Below are 15,143 nucleotides of genomic sequence, written 5' to 3'. Positions count from 1 at the left end.
AGCCGGCCGTGACGTCATTTTCAAGAAAAGCGCGGGAAACGGTCCCAGAAAGGAACAACACCGGGGGGGGGGGGGGGGGGGGAGGGTGAGTCTCCGCGATCTCTGCTGGGTGGCGGGGGGTCCTGCACGTGACGTCACCGTTCCCTCTGGCGTCACGGGATGGACAAAGAAAGGGAGGGAGGAAGGATTCCCCCCGACCCCAGGGGTGCCGGGCGACCTCCCCCGCCCGGCGTGACGCCGCGGCGCGGGCTTGACGTCACCAGAGCGTCAGCGACGCCACTCCCCGAAGCCCCCCTCCCGTTCCCGGCTGACCTGTGCCCGCAGGGCCCGGAGGAGCGGCCGGAGCCGCGGGGCCGCCGCCGCCGCCGCCATCATGGTGGCCTGAGGAGAGAGGGGAGAAGGGGCGGGGCCGAGCGGGAAGGCGGCGCCGCGCATGCGCGGAGGGGCGGAGCCACCGCCAGGCCTGCCAGGGCGGGGGCGCGGCCAGAGCGGCGCATGCGCGGAAGGGGAGCGCGACGCCGCACTGCGCCACGGCGGGTGAGGGCAGCCCGCTCGGGGGCGTGGCCGGCGTGACGTCAGCCGCGGCGCCAAGCCGCTTCCGTCTCCTCTCCCGCCGCCATTTTGAAGGCGCCGCCGGTCGGGGCGGTCGCCGCCGTCTCCGCCGCTTTTCCCCCCGGCCCCGGCCCCGGAGGTAGGCCGGGGCTCCCCGGGGGGGTCCCTCCCGTCCCTCCCCGGTGTGAGGTCCCCGAGTTCTCCCCGGTCCGTTCTCCGGAGCCTCACAAACCCGCTCCGGGTTGGGGGGGGGGGGGTGGTCTCCGGGGCGCCGCTCTCCTCACACGGCGGATCTTTTCCTGACAGGAAAAATCTGATTCTGACAGGAAAAATCTGGCTCTGACAGGAAAAATCGGGTTCTGACACGAAAAATCGGGTTCTGACAGGAAAAATCTGGCTCTGACAGGAAAAATCGGGTTCTGACACGAAAAATCGGGTTCTGACAGGAAAAATCTGGCTCTGACAGGAAAAATCGGGTTCTGACACGAAAAACCGGGTTCTGACAGGAAAAATCTGGCTCTGACAGGAAAAATCGGGTTCTGACAGGAAAAATCTGGCTCTGACAGAAAAATCTGATTCTGACAGGAATCTTCCTCCCCCCCCCACCCCGTAGGGGCTCCGGGGATGCCGCTACCGCGCTAATTTTCCCTAAACCCCCTTTTTTCTCGCCGTTTTTTCATCCCCCGCTCAGGTGATGGCGGAAGAAACCCAGCCCCGCTGCCCCACGCCGGCGGAGGGGGGGGATCGGGGGTCCCCCCCCAACCCGGGGGGGTCCCCCCGCCACACGGACGCCCCCCAGGGTCCCCCCCGCGTCTTGGGGACCCCCGTGGACGCCCCCCCTAACCCAGGGGGACCCCCCCAGCCCCTTGAAGGGTCACCCCAGGCGGTGGTGGAGCCGGGGGGGGGCTGCCAGGGGGACCCCCCGACCGGCCTCGGGGTTTTGCGGGCGGCGCTGGAAGCGGCGCTGATCCGGGACCCCGGGGAAGCGACGCCGGCCGAGCTCAGCCCGATTTTGGGGGTCCCCTTGCCCCCCCCGGCCAAGTGCCGGCACCTGGATGGGGCCCGGCTGCTGCGGGATAACCTACGACTGGTATTTTAATTTTGTTTTTTTTTTTTTGGGGGGGGACACCCCAAAATATAAAGGGGTTTGGGGGAGGAGGAGTGGGGTGATGATGCGGGGCGATACAGGGGCACGGCGAGGCGATGGGTCGGTTTGGGGGGGGCAGAGGGGATTGGGGGAGGTTTGGGGGCGCAGTTGGGATTTGGGGTGCTCCCCCCTGACCCCCCTCATTCCTCACTCCCCCCCAGGAGCCGGGGCAGCTGCCGCAGGGGCTGGGGGGGCTGCGGACGGCGCTCAGCATCCTGGAGAAGTACGGCCGCAACCTGCTCCAGCCCCGGCCCCCCCGGCACTGGCGCGCCGTCCGCTTCGGCAACCCCGTCTTCCGCAGCACCGTCGGCGCCGTGCAGGTACCCCAAAACACGCCCCCTCCCGCCGCGGCACCCCAAAACCTGACCCCGACACCCTTACGCCCTTCTCCAGAGCACCCCAATACCCCCAGTTGCCCCCCCCAGCGTTGCACTGGTCTGCGCGTGTAGCACCCGAATCTCTCGTGAGACGCGCTGGGGTGTTCTGAATCGCCCCAATTTTCCTGCAGGACACCCCGATATTTTTTCAGCACCCCGATATTGTTATCAGCGCCCCAATATCGCTTTAATTGCGTGTGATGCACCTTGATATTGGTTTATAGGACTCTATAGGTTTGCTAGATCACCCTAATTTTGTTTGGGACCCTCTCTTGTTCTTTTTTGTTCGCTTTGACACCCCCCAAAACACACCAGTCCCTCCCTCTGTCACCCCAGTACTTTCTGGGGAGCCCCAGTACCCCCCCAGGCACCCCAACACTCCCCGTATCCCTCCATACGACCCCCAGTATCCCCTGTAGGACACCAGTATCCCCGTTTTAATGGTGCGTGAACTCTATAGAACCCTAGAAATCGCCTCAATTTTGTCTGGGACACCCTTTTGGTTTTTTTCAGTTGCTTTGACACCCCCCAAAACCACCCCAGTGCTTTTCTCCATCACCCCAGTACTTTTTGGGGAGCCCCAGTACCCCCCTATGCCCCCCAATACTCCCCATATCCGTCTATACGACCCCCAGTATCCCCTATGGGACACCAGTATCCCAGCTTTAATGGTGTGTGAGCTCTAATATTGCTTTATAAAACCCTAAAAATTTACTAAATCACCCCAATTTTCTCTGGGACGCCCTTTTATTCTTTTTTGTTCGCTGTGACACCCCCCAAAAACACCCCAGTACTTTTCTCCATCACCCCAGTACTTTCTGGGGAGCCCCAGTACCCCCCTACGCACCCCAATACTCCCCATACCCCCCTGTAGGACCCCAGTACCCCCCTAACGGGACCCCAGTACCCCCATAGCGCCCCAGTTCCACCCCCAGTGACGGTGCCCCCCCCTTTTCTCCTCCGCAGGGGGGCCGGGGGGTGCTGCGGCTTTTGGGGTACACGGAAGAGACGGGAGAGGGGCTGAGTTTCCCCCCGGGGGCGGGGGCTCCCCACGGCCCCCGCGTGGCCGCCGTCACCGCCGACGTCCTGGTGCTGCGCGCCGAGCTCGACCTCCTGCTGGCCGTGAGTGCTGGGCTAGACTGGGAGGGACTGGGGTAAACTGGGAGGGAGCGGGGGGCACCGAGAATGTCCTTAGGATGGAGCGGGGGGTACTGGGAGGGACCGGACGGTTACTGGAATGGACTGGGGGGCGGCGGGGACGTCGCTGGGACGGACTGGGGAGCAGCGGGAGGGTCGCTGGGATGGACTGGGGGAGCACTGGGACGTGCTGGGCGGCACTGGGCAGGCTCTGACTCTTCCCTTCGCCCTCCCCAGAACCAGCACCCGAACCCCCAGTTCTTCACCGAAATCCTGGCCGGGGGGGCTGAGGTGAGTGGGGGGGGGACTGGGCGTGGGGCTGTACTGGGATAGACTGGGGGGCGCTGTGGGGAACCCCTGCCTGTACTGGGAGAGGGGGACTGGAACGTACTGGGCCGTACTGGTGCGAACTGGGTGGGGCTCCTCTCCCCACCCCAGGGCTCGCTGGTGCCCGACTCGCTGCCGATAATGGACAGGGACAGCCCTGCAGGTACGGGGGGGGCAGCAACGATTCTATAGGGTCTGGGGGCTCTATAGGGGCTCGAGGGGGCTCTATAGGGGCTCTGGGGGATTCTATAGGGGCTCTGGGGGCCTCTATAGCGGGTCTGGGAGGCTCTATAGGGGCTCTGGGGGGTTCTATAGGGCGTGTGGGGAGCCTGGAGTGCTCTATAGGAGTTCTGGAAGAATCTATAGGGGGTCTGGGGGGCTCCATAGGGGCTCGGGGGGGCTCTATATGGGCTCTGGGGGGTTCTATAAGGACTTTGGGGGTTTTATCGGGGCTCTGGGGGGCTCTGTAGGGGCTCTGGGGGATTCTGTAGGGGCTCTGGGGGGTTCTATAGGGGCTCTGGGGGGCCTGGAGTGCTCTATAGGAATTCTGGAAGACTCTATAGGGGGTCTGGGGGGTTCTATAGGGGCTCTGGGGGGCTCTATAGGGGCTCTGGGGGGGCTGTAGGGTCTCTATAGGGGTTGGGGGTGGCATTAGCGGGGTTCTATAGGGTCTGTGGAGTCCAGGATTGGGCCGGGGGGGGGGACCTATAGGGACCCTCCCGGAGCCGTATAGGTGCTGAGGGTCCCGTCCCCGCAGGCGGGAGCCCCTCCGGCCGGCCCCGCCCTGACTGCGCCCCCCTCCGCCCGCCCAGCCCCCTACGGGGGGACCCCAGGTAACGCACGGCTCCCCCCACCCAGCCCCTATACCCCCCCGCCTTCCCCTATAGGACCCCGAGGATCCCTGGGGGGGCCCCCTAGGCCCCCCCCCCAAATCCTTTAGGGGCGGGCTCTGGGGGGCGTCTCCCAATTTTTTTCCCGCCCCTCCCCAGTTCGTCTCTTCCGCCGTGGGCGTGCGGGACCGGGCAGCCCCGCCCGGGCGCTATAGGGGACCCCGCCCCCCCCCGGGGCGAAAACGAGGAGGGGGGCTGGGCCTGCGCCTCCTGCACCTTCCGCAACCCCGGCCCCAGCGTCCTCTGCGGGGTCTGCGAGCGGCCCCGCCTCGCCCGACGCCCCGCCCCGCCCCCGCCCCTCCCCACGGGCGGGGGGACACGCCCCGGTACCCACCCGCCGTCGCCGCCCCCCGCGGCGGGTTGGCAGTGCCCCCACTGCACCTACTGGAACGAGGGGGCGGGGCGGGTGTGCGAAGTCTGCCACCGCACCGGGGCGGGGACGCCCCCGCCCGCCTCGCCCCGCCCCGCGACGACGGCGGGGCGGGGACGGGCGCGGCGCCCGCCGGAGCCCCCCCCGGCCCTCAGCCCCTCGCAGGAGGCGGAACGGCGGCGGCAGGAGCGGCTGCGCGAGGACGGCCGGCGCCTCGTCGCCCTCGTCAGGGTGAGGCCGCGCCCGCGTGCGCGTCATCGGGGTGGGGCGGGGCGGGGCGGGGCATCCGACCCCGCCCCGACCCGTCCCCGCCCCGTTCGTTCCCGGCAGGCGGCGGAGGCGCAGGGGGTGCCGGCGGAGGCGGTGGTGGCGACGGCGGCGGCGCTGGGGGGCCCGGCGGGGACGGCGGTGGGGCGGGCGCGGGCAGGGCTGGGGGCGGCGCTGGGGGCGTTGGCGGGCGCGGCGGAGCGGCGGGGCGCGGCCGAGGCGGGGGGGCCGCTGGGGGCCCTGTCCCTGCGGGAGGCCGCCCGCGCCTGGGCCCGCGCCCGCGCCCACCCCCAGCGCGCCCTGGAGGCCTGCCTGGGCGCCCGCCGGCGGCAGGTAGGCGGGGCCGGGGCGGGGCCGGGGTGGGGCTGGGCGCTGCGGGGATGCTGGGGGTGGTGGTGGTAGCGGAGGGGGCGGGGTTTAGTGCGAGGGGTGGAGCTTAATGGGGGTGTGGTGCTCTGCAGGGGAGCTCGGTGGTAGCTGGAGGGGGTGTGGCTAATGGTGGGGGTGGAGCTTAGAGTGGGGTGGGGCTTAGTGGGGGCGGGGTTATAGGCTGGGGGTGCTCCCTGCAGGGGAGTTTGGTGGTAGGTGGGGGGGCGTGGCTTAGTTTGGGGGTGGAGCTTGATGTGGGGGTGTGGTGCCTTGTGGGGAGGTTGGTGGTAGCTGGGGGTGTGGTTTGGTGTGGGGGTGGAGCTTAGAGTGTGGGGGCGGAGCTAAACGGGGGCGGGGAGCGGTGCCTTGCAGGGGAGCTTGGTGGTAGCTGTGGGGTGTGGGCGGAGCTTAGACCATGGGGGTGGAGTTTAGCGTGGGGGCGTGGTGGCCTTGTGAGGGAGATTGGTAAAAGGCAGGGGTGTGGCTTCTTGTGAGGGCGGAGCTTAGACCATGGGGTGGAGCTTATTGTGGGAGCCTGCTGAGGGGGTGTGGCTTACCGTAGAGGTGGAGCTTAGTGGGGGCGGAGCTATCAGCCGGGAGTGTGGTGCCCTGCTCGCTGATAGCTGGGGGCGGGGCTTAGGGTGCAGGGGCGTGGCCTCGCCCAGCAGGGGCGGAGCCACGGGGCTGCACCTTGCTCTATCCCACCCCGTGCTGCTGCCCGCAAAGGGGAGGGGGGGGGGCGCGGCGTTTCAGCGCGGGGGGGGCGGGTCTAGAGCGGGCGCGGCCGCCCCGCCCCGCCGCGGTACTGAGGGCGTGTCCGGGCGCAGCTGCGGGCTCTGGCGGCGCTGGGTTTCGGGGAGCGGGGCGCGGCCGGCGCCGCCCTCTACCAGAACGGGGGGGACGTGTGGGGGGCGCTGGGCGACCTGCAGCGCCGGCGCCTCCAGCCCTTCCAGCGGCGCCTCTGGGAGCCCCAGCAGCCCCCCCTCGACTTCGACGGCCCCGACCAGCAGGTGCGCGGCACTGGGGGCACTGGGGGGCACTGGGGGGGGGGGTTGGGGGGGTTAATGGGGTATGGGGAGGGGTTTGGGGGGGACTGGGAGCACTGGGGAGGGACGGGAAGGGTGGGGGGGGGTAAGTGGGGGCAGGTGGAGGGGGTCCGGGGGGAACGGGAGCACTGGGGGGGAACTGGGAGGGGTTTGGGGGGGGGTTACTGGGGTATGGGGAGGGGTTTGGGGGGGACTGGGGAGGGACTGGGATGGGATTTGGGGGTTCCTGGGAGCCCTGGGAATGGCTGGGGCTGTGTCTCGGGGTTCCTGGGAGCACTGGGGGTGACCAGGATGGGATTTTGGCGTTACTGGGAGCACTGGGAATAACCGGGGTGGCGGTTTGGGGATCCTGGGAGCCCTGGGAATAACCGGGGTGCGGTGTGGGGTTCCCGGGAGCCCTGGGAATAACCGGGGTGGCGGTTTGGGGATCCTGGGAGCCCTGGGAATGGCTGGGGCTGTGTCTCAGGGTTCCTGGGAGCACTGGGGGTGACCGGGATGGGATTTAGGCGTTACTGGGAGCACTGGTGGCAACTGGGATGAGATTTTGGGGTTCCTGGGAGCCCTGGGAATAACCGGGGTGGCGGTGTGGGGATCCCGGGAGCCCTGGGAATAACCAGGGTGGCGGTGTGGGGATCCCGGGAGCCCCGGCGGTGCCCGGGCGGCGCCGCGGGGTCCCGGGGCGGGGGGTGACGGGTGCCGCGCAGGCGCTGGTGCGGCGGGCGCTGGCGACGCTGGGCTTGGCCAGCTGGGGCCGGGCGCAGCTGGTGGTGACGCTGGGCCGGGAGCTGGGGCTGGGCCGCGCCCCCCCGCGGGGACTGGGAGAACTGGTGGAGGCGGTGGGGCGCTGCCCCGACCGCGCCGCCCTGCGCCGACGCCTGCGCTGCGAGTGCGCCGTCTGCGGCTGGGGGCTGCCCCGGCACCAGGTCAGGCGGGGCGACGGGGCGGGGCCGGGGCGGGGCGCGAGGGCGCGGCGGCGGGAGGGGCGAGGCGTGAGGGTGTGGCGGCGGAAGGGGCGGAGGGCGAGGGCGTGGTGGTGGAAAGGGTGACATATGAGGGCGTGGCGGCAAGGCACAAGGGCGTGGCAATGGAAGGGGCGAGGTGTGGGCGTGGCGGTGAAAGGGGCGAGGCGTGAGGGCGTGGCAGCAGAAGGGGCGAGGCGTGAGAGTGTGGCGGCGGAAGGGGCGGAGGGCGAGGGCGTGGTGGTGGAAAGGGCGAGGCGTGAGGGCGTGGCGGCTGAAGGGGCGAGGTGTGGGGGCGTGGTGGCAAGGCACAAGGGCGTGGCAATGGAAGGGGCAAGGTGTGGCAGTGGAAGGGGCAGAGGATGAGGGCGTGGTGGTGGAAGGGGCGAGGCATGAGGGCGTGGTGGTGGAAAGGGTGAGATATGAGGGCGTAGCGGCAAGGCACAAGGGCGTCGCAATGGAAGGGGCGAGGCGTGAGGGTGGAAGGGGTGGAGTGCAAGGGCGTGGTGGTGAAAGGGGCGAGGCCAGAGGGTGTGGCGACGAGGCCTGAGGGCGTGGTGGCAGAAGGGGCGAGGCGCGGGGGCGTGGCAGTGGAGGGGGTGAGGTGCGAGGCGTGGCGCTGGAAGGGGCCGAGTGTGAGGGCGCGGCGTTAGAAGGGGCGAGGCGTGAGGGCGTGGTGGCAAGACGCAAGGGCGTGGCAATGCAAGGGGCGAGGCGCGAGGGCGTGGTAATGGAAGGGGCGAGGCGCGAGGGCGTGGCGGCGGAGAGGGGCGAGGCGACGGGGCCGAGGGGCGGCGCGAAGGCGCGGCGGCCGCAAGGGGGCGAGGCGCGAGGGCGTGGCGCCCCGCCCCGAGGCCCCGCCCCTCCCGCAGATGCAGTGGCTGACGTCGTGCGAGTGCCCGCTCTGCCCCGAGTGCTTCCGCCTCCACTTCACCATCGGGGTGAAGGAGCGGCGCGTGGGCGACCTGGTGTGCCCCGCCTGCGCCCGCCCCGACCTGGCCGACGAGGCCCAGCGCCTCAATTACTTCTCCACCCTCGACATACAGGTCGGGCGGGGCCGGGGCGGGGTTTTGGGGGGGGGGTGGGGTCGCCGAGTCTCACGGCGGCCCCGCCCGGTTGCCCCCTCCGCAGTTGCGGCAGTGCCTGGACCCCGACACGTACCAGCTCTTCACCCAAAAGCTGACGGAGCTGGAGCTGATGCGGGACCCCAAGTTCATTTGGTGCATCCAGGTGGGGGCGCGGGGTGGGGTGGGGGGGGTCTCTGTGGGGCTGGGGGGGGGGCAATTTGGGGGGCAGGATGTGGGGCTGAGCCCTGCGTCCCCCCTGAAGCCCCCCCAAAAAACCCCACAGTGCTCGTTCGGGTTCATCTTCGAGGCGGAGCAGGGCCCGGCCCAGTGCCCCCAGTGCCAGCAGCGCTTCTGCCCACGCTGCCAGCGCCCGGTGGGGGGAGACGTGGGGCTGGGGGGGGAAATGTGGGGCTGGGGGGGTTGAAATGTGGGGCTGGGGGGATTAAAACGTGGGGCTGGGGGGCAGAAATGTGGGGATGGGGGTGGGAATGTGGGACTAGGGGGAAAATGTGGGCCTGAGGGGGGGGAAATGTGGGGCTGGGGGTTGGGAATCTGGGGCTGGGGGGGAGATGAGGGGCTGGGGGGGCAGAAATGTGAATCTGGGGGGGTTAAACGTGGGGCTGGGGGGGAAATGTGGGGCTGGGGGTTGGGAATCTGGGGCCGGGGGGGAGATGAGGGGCTGGGGGGGGCAGAAATGTGAATCTGGGGGGGTTAAATGTGGGGCTGGGGGGGAAATGTGGGGCTGGGGGGGAGATGAGGGGCTGGGGGGCAGAAATGTGGATCTGGGGGGGTTAAACGTGGGTCTGGGGGAGAAATGTGGGGCTGGGGGGCAGAAATGTGGGGCTGTGGATTGGGAATCTGGGGCTGGGGGGGAGATGTGGGGCTGGGGGGGTTAAACATGGGTCTGGGGGGGAAATGTGGGGGTGGGGGGTGGAAATGTGGGGCTGGGGACGGGGAAATGTGGGGCTGGGGACGCAGATGTGGGGCTGGGGGGGGTTCCCCGTGGGGTGCTGTTGTTGTTACGGGACGATGACGATCCCCGGGGGCATGGGCGTGTCCCCGTGGGGTGACACCCCCCGCCCCGCCCGCAGTGGGACCCCCAGCACGCCACCCTCTCCTGCGCCGAATTCGGGGCGTGGCTGAGCGCCCGCGACCCCCAAGCGCCTCCCGTGGGGCTGGCGGCTTTCCTGCAGGAGCACGGCATCGGTGGGTGCCCCACCCTGGGGTGGGTGGGTGTGGGGGGGTGTCCCTGCCCCACGGCTCTGCCCCACGGCTCTGCCCCACGGCTCCGCCCCACAGCGTGCCCGCAGTGCGGCGTGTGGTACGCGCTGGCCCGGGGGGGCTGCATGCATTTCCAGTGCTCCCAGTGCCGCCACCATTTCTGCAGCGGGTGTTACGGCCCCTTCCACGCCAAAGACGTGAGTGGGGCCGGGGGGGGCGATGTGGGGGGGGGGGGGTGTTATGGGGCAGGAGGGGTCTTTGGGGGGGGGGGTAGGGGAGGTTTTGGGGTGTTATGGGGGTCTGGGGGGCGTCATGGGGGCGCTGGAGGGCGTTATGGGGGGGGGGCTGGGGGCTGTTATGGGGGCTGGGGGGGGGGTCATGGGGGGGTCTGGGGGGTGTTATGGGGGGCTGGGGGGGTCATGGGGGGATCTGTGGGGTGTTATGGGGGGGTGGGGGGGGTCATGGGGGAATCTGTGGGGTGTTAGGGGAACTGGGAGGGTCATGGGGGGGTCTGTGGGGTGTTATGGGGGGGTCATGGGGGGATCTGTGGGGTGACAGGGATTTTATGGGGCACCTTGGGGGGGTCTCAGGGGGGAGTTATGGGGCTGGGGGGTCTCTGGGGGGGGGCTGTGGAGTGAGGGGTGGTTTCTATGGGGCACACTGGGGGGTGGGGGGGTCTCTGTGGGGGTCCCTATGGGGCAGAGGAGGTTTCCCTGGGGGTCGCTATGGGGCTGAGGGGGAGGGTTTGTCTCCCTGGGGGTCGCTGTGGGGCCGGGGGGGGTTTTGTCTCCCTGGGGGTCCCCGTGGGGGGGCCGCCGTGGGGCTGACGGGTGTCCCAGCGCTGCCCGGAGCGGGGCTGCCCCCTGCGGGGGTCCCTGCACGGCCACCACCCCCGCGACTGCCTCTTCTACCTGCGCGACTGGGAGCCCCCCCGCCTCCAGCGCCTGCTCCGGGTGCGTCGCCTGGGGGGCGGCCGGGGGGTGGGTTTTGGGGGGGAGCGGGGGCGGCGGGGTGGTTCGGGGGCGGTGGGGGGGGACAGGTGGGGCAGCTGGGGGTCTTTTGGGGTGGTGTCTGGTCCCTGTGGGGCAGCTGGGGGTCGCTATAGGGCACTTACTGGTCTGTGTGGGGCAGTTACTGGTCTCTGTGGGGCAGTTACTGGTCTGTGTGGGGCAGCTGGGGGTCTTTTGGGGTAGTGTGTGGTCCCTGTGGGGCAGTTACTGGTTTCTGTGGGGCAGCTGGGACTGGCTGGGGGTCGCTCTGGGGCAGTTCCTGGTTTCTGTGGGGCAGCTGGGGGTCGCTCTGGGGCAGCAGAGCTCTCTGACCCCCCTTGTCCCCCCAGGAGGGGGGGGGTGCCCTTCGACACGGAGCCGCCGGCCGAAGCCCGACCCGTGCCCGGAGGTGGGGAACCCCCGTCACCCCTTCCCTTTCCCCCCCACCCTCCCCGTGCGCCCCCCCAAGTGTGGGGCAGCCCCACGGCCGCCCCCAGGGCAGGTGCTGAGGCTGTGGGCGCAGGGGGCTGCGGGGTGCTGGAGCAGAAGGAGACGGCGACGGGGCTGCGGGACGAGCCCTGCGGCAGGGAGACCCCCCCGGGGCACGCCGGGCTCTGCCGGTGAGCGGGGGGGGGCACTTGGGGGGCGCTTGGGGGTCTGAAAGGGGCGGCTGGAGTCCCTGTAGGGCACCTGGGGGGAAACTGGGGCTCCTATGGGGCACTAGAGGGTCCCTAAGGGGTAATTGAGGGCCATGTGGGGCACTTGTGGGTCCCTGTGGGGTAATTGGGGTCCCTATGGGACAATGAGGGGGTCCCCAAGGGGTAATGGGGGTACCTATAGAGTCCCTATGGGGCACCGGGGGGTCCGCAAGGGGTAATGGGGGTCCCTATAGGGTCCCCATAAGGCACCAGGGGTCCCCATGGGGTCATAGGGGTCCCTGTAAGAGCCCTTATGGGGCACCTGGGGACCTCCAAGGGGTCATGGGCGTCCCTATAAGGCACTGGGGGGTCCCCAAAGCGTAATGGGAGTCTCTGTAGGGCCCCTATAAGGCACTGGGGGTCCCCAAGGGGTCCCTATAGGGCCCCTATGGGGCACTGGGGGGTCCCTATAAGGCACCAGGGGGGTCCGCAAGGGGTAACGGGGGTCCCTATAGGGTCCCTATAAGGCACCAGGGGATCCCCAAAGCATAATGGGAGTCCGTGTAGGGCCCCTGTAAGGCACCTGGGGACCCCCAAGGGGTCATGGGGGTCCCTATGGCGCACCGGGGGGGGTCCCGAGGTGTCGTGGCGGGCCCTGTAGGGCCCCTATAAGGCACCGAGGCGTCCCCGAGGGGGTCACGGGGGTCCCTACAGGGCCCCCCGGGGGGCTCCCGGCGGCCCCGGCTGACCTGCGGGCCGGCAGGGGGCACTACACGGAGTACCTGGTGCGGCTGATCAACGAGCACGGCCTGGACCCGGCGCGGCTCTACACGCCGGCCGAGCTGCGCGCCGCCGCCGAGCGCCACCTGCCGGCCGGGCGCCCGCCCCGCGGCCCGCAGGAGACCGACGGCGAGTACGCGGCGCGCCTGCGCCGGCTGCTGGCGCGGGAGGCGCCGCTGCGGACACGCCCCCCGCGCCGCTAGCCACGCCCCCTCGCCCCGCCCGCGGCAATAAAAAGCCCCGCCCGCCCTCCCGTGTCGGCGTAGTGCTGGGGAAGGGGGCGGGGCTGCGGCGGCGTCACGTCATTTCGCGGAAGCGGCGGCGCGGCCCGGAGGTGAGCGGCGGGTCCCTGTGCCCGTCCCCCCGTGACACCCCCCCCGTGTCCGTCGGTCTGTCCGCGTCCCCCCACGCGTGACCGGGTCCGGCCGTGTGTCCGTCCGTCCCCCCCTCCCCAGGATGGCGGCGGCGGCGGCGGGGGGCGGCGGGCGGAAGCTGCGGCCCTGGCTGGTGGCGCAGGTGGAGAGCGGGCGCTTCGCCGGGCTGGTGTGGGACGACGCCGGGCGCTCCGCCCTGCGGATCCCCTGGCAGCACGCCGGGAAGGGTGGGGCCAAGGGCGGGGCCGGCACCGCCCTCTGCCAGGTGATGACGATGAGCGGGTAGGGGCGGGGGCGGGGTGGGGCGGGGCAGGGATCCCCTCGCCCCGCCCTCACGCCTCGCGGCGTCGCGGCAACCCGCGTGTTTTTCGTCCTGGCGGGCGCGGCAGGCGTGGGCGGAGTTCAAGGGGCGGCTCCGCCCTGGGGCGCGGCCGGACCCCGCCGGCTGGAAGACGCGGCTGCGCTGCGCCCTCAACAAGAGCCCCGAGTTCCAGGAGGTGCCGGCACGTTCCCGCCTGGAAGGGCCGCGCCCTTACAAGGTCTACCGCCTCCTGCCGCCTCCCCAGCAGCGAGGTGGGGCGGGGCGGGACACGCCCAGGGGCGGGGCGGGGCACAGCCGGGGGGGAAGCTGGGGCGTGGCGGGAAGCGAATGTCAGCGGCAGGGAGGGGGAGGGGGATGCGGAGCTGCCTATGGGGGGACGGGACGGGGGATGCGGGGCGGGGCCACGGAGCAGGGTTGGGGTGTGGCCCACGGTCGGGGGAGGGGACCCGAGCATCCACGCCCCGCAGGTGGGCACACCCCCAAGCGCGGGGGGTCACGACCCCGGAAGGAGGCGGGACCGGACCCCACGGCAGGTGGAGATGGAGACGCCCCACCCCCCGGCGCCCCGGTAAGCGATGGCGGGTGTGGGTGGGGTGGTGGGTGTGGCTCTGGGGGAGGGGCAGCCCCACCCACGGCTGCCCCCGCCCCCAGGAGCCGCCCCCCAGCCCCGATGAGGTGCCGGCCGAGGAGCCCTGCCCTGACGCCGGGGATCCCTGTGAGAGCTGGGGACGACGGGGGGGGGCGGGGCTGGAGGCGGGGCTGGAGGCGGGGCAACGGCGTGTGACCACGCCGCTGCCCCTCCCCCAGCTGCAGCCCCGCCCCCGGCCCCGCTGAAGCTGGACATCGTGGTGGAGAGCCCTGAGCCCCTCCCACCTGCACAGGGTAAGCTCCGCCCCTCCCCAGGTGCTAAGCCCCACCCCCTGTCCAATTACCAGCCGGGACCCAAGAGCTGACCACGCCCCCGGTGCAAGTCCCACCCCCGCAGGCCCTGCCTCCACCCCTGCAGTGGTGCCGGCCACACCCCGTCACGTGACCACACCCCCAGCTCAGCTTGGCTCCACCCCTTGTGGTCCCACCCCCGCGGCAGTCCCTGCCTTCACTCCCTCAGTGTGACTCCTCCCCCTGCCCTGGCTCCACCTCTGTGGCTCCTCCCCCCAGCCATGATCCTACCCTTAACCTCTCAGTGGCTCCTCCCCCTGCCCTGGCTCCACCCCCACTGCCATCCCCACCCTCAACCCCTCTGTGGCTCCACCCCCAGCCCTGGCCCCACCCCCCCTCACCCCACCCTGAACCTTGCAGTGGCTCCTCCCCCTGCCCTGGCTCCACCCCCACTGCAGTCCCCACCCCTAACCTCTCAGTGACTCCTCCCCCAGCCCTGGCCCCACCCTCAACCCCACAGTGGCTCCTCCCCCCAGCTGAGCCCCGCCTCCACCCCATGACCCTGCCCCCTCCCAAGCCCCACCCCTCCCCAGACAAGCCCCGCCCCAGAGCAGGGACTCATCCCCCTGCCAGTGGGGGGGTGTGGGTGGGTGTGTCCCCACCCAGGCCCCGCCCTGACCCCGCCCCGGCCCCGCCTCCCACAGGAGGGGCCTGCCTGGGCCTGCGGCTGTGGCTGGGGGGGGTCTCCGGCCTGGCAGGGCTGGCTGCCCCCCGGTGACTACCTGCTGGGCCCGCCCGCCCCGCCCGGAGCCCCGCCCCGGCCCGGCCTGCTGCCCCGCCTCCTGCTGCTGCCCCCGCCCGAGTCGCTGCCGGGCGGGGCGCCCCCCGCCCTGGGCCGGCTGCTGGCCGGGCTGCGGCCTGGGCTGCTGGTGGCCAGCGCCGGGCGGGGCCTCTTCCTGCGACGCCGGGCGGGGGCGGAGGGCGTGCACTGCCGCGCCCCCCACGCCCCCGAGCGGGGCGCCCTGCCCGAGGGGGAGCTGGTGCAGGCCTTCGACGCCCAGCGCTTCCGGGAGGGTGAGTGACGGGTGGGGCGGGGTGGGGCGGGGTGGGCGGGGCCGCCCCAGCGCTCTCCTGTACCCGCCCCATAGGTGCCCCACCCCAGCCCCATAAGGGCCTTGTGACTGCCCCACAGGTGCCCCGTAGCTCTCCTCTACCTGCCCCATAGGTGCCCCACACGTTTCCTATACCTGCCCCATAACTGCCCCGCAGATGACCCACAGGCTTCCTATATGTGCCCCATAAGTGTCTTGTGACTGCCCCATAGGTGCCCGATATGTTTCTTATACCTGCCCCATAACTGCCCCATAGGTGCCCCATCACTGCCCCATAGGTGCCCCATAGGTCTCCTCTACCTGCCCCATGGGTGCCCCAT

General features: G+C 70.7%; 2 protein-coding genes across 2 annotated transcripts; both read left to right on the top strand.

The window, feature by feature from the left end:
* The first annotated feature begins 602 nt into the window (after positions 1–602).
* RNF31 (ring finger protein 31) lies at positions 603–12,339 on the top strand. The gene is made up of 20 exons (XM_049797651.1): positions 603–691; positions 1,244–1,642; positions 1,861–2,019; positions 3,043–3,198; positions 3,451–3,504; positions 3,652–3,703; positions 4,298–4,373; positions 4,530–5,031; positions 5,131–5,400; positions 6,264–6,446; positions 7,187–7,405; positions 8,314–8,487; positions 8,573–8,671; positions 8,792–8,881; positions 9,600–9,714; positions 9,808–9,926; positions 10,569–10,682; positions 10,944–11,127; positions 11,242–11,338; positions 12,120–12,339. Exons 2-20 carry the CDS (start codon positions 1,247–1,249, stop codon positions 12,337–12,339), a joined length of 3,279 nt encoding a protein of 1,092 aa, XP_049653608.1. The 5' UTR covers positions 603–691; positions 1,244–1,246.
* An 81-nt stretch (positions 12,340–12,420) lies between these two features.
* On the top strand, positions 12,421–14,598 carry LOC126037349 (interferon regulatory factor 9-like). Its single transcript, XM_049797652.1, has 7 exons — positions 12,421–12,470; positions 12,592–12,775; positions 12,900–13,083; positions 13,300–13,400; positions 13,484–13,547; positions 13,640–13,714; positions 14,416–14,598. The coding sequence occupies exons 2-7, from the start codon at positions 12,593–12,595 to the stop codon at positions 14,487–14,489; spliced, it is 681 nt and encodes a 226-aa protein (XP_049653609.1). The 5' UTR covers positions 12,421–12,470; position 12,592; the 3' UTR covers positions 14,490–14,598.
* Positions 14,599–15,143: the final 545 nt, after the last annotated feature.

This window comes from Accipiter gentilis, unplaced genomic scaffold (genome assembly GCF_929443795.1).
Source record: "Accipiter gentilis unplaced genomic scaffold, bAccGen1.1, whole genome shotgun sequence".
NCBI classification, from domain to species: Eukaryota; Metazoa; Chordata; class Aves; order Accipitriformes; family Accipitridae; genus Astur; species Astur gentilis.
The sequence above is the reverse complement of the archived record's forward strand: the minus strand, read 5'-3'. Positions and strand labels throughout refer to the sequence as shown.

Coding starts and splice junctions, on each gene's coding strand:
- RNF31 (XM_049797651.1), top strand. CDS start 1,247: ATGGCGGAAGAAACCCAGCCCCGCTGCCCCACGCCGGCGGAGGGGGGG. Junction 6,447..7,186: donor TCGACGGCCCCGACCAGCAG/GTGCGCGGCACT, acceptor GGTGCCGCGCAG/GCGCTGGTGCGGCGGGCGCT. Junction 10,683..10,943: donor GCCTCCAGCGCCTGCTCCGG/GTGCGTCGCCTG, acceptor CCTGTGGGGCAG/TTACTGGTTTCTGTGGGGCA.
- LOC126037349 (XM_049797652.1), top strand. CDS start 12,593: ATGGCGGCGGCGGCGGCGGGGGGCGGCGGGCGGAAGCTGCGGCCCTGG. Junction 13,548..13,639: donor CCCTGACGCCGGGGATCCCT/GTGAGAGCTGGG, acceptor CCCCTCCCCCAG/CTGCAGCCCCGCCCCCGGCC. Junction 13,715..14,415: donor GCCCCTCCCACCTGCACAGG/GTAAGCTCCGCC, acceptor CGCCTCCCACAG/GAGGGGCCTGCCTGGGCCTG.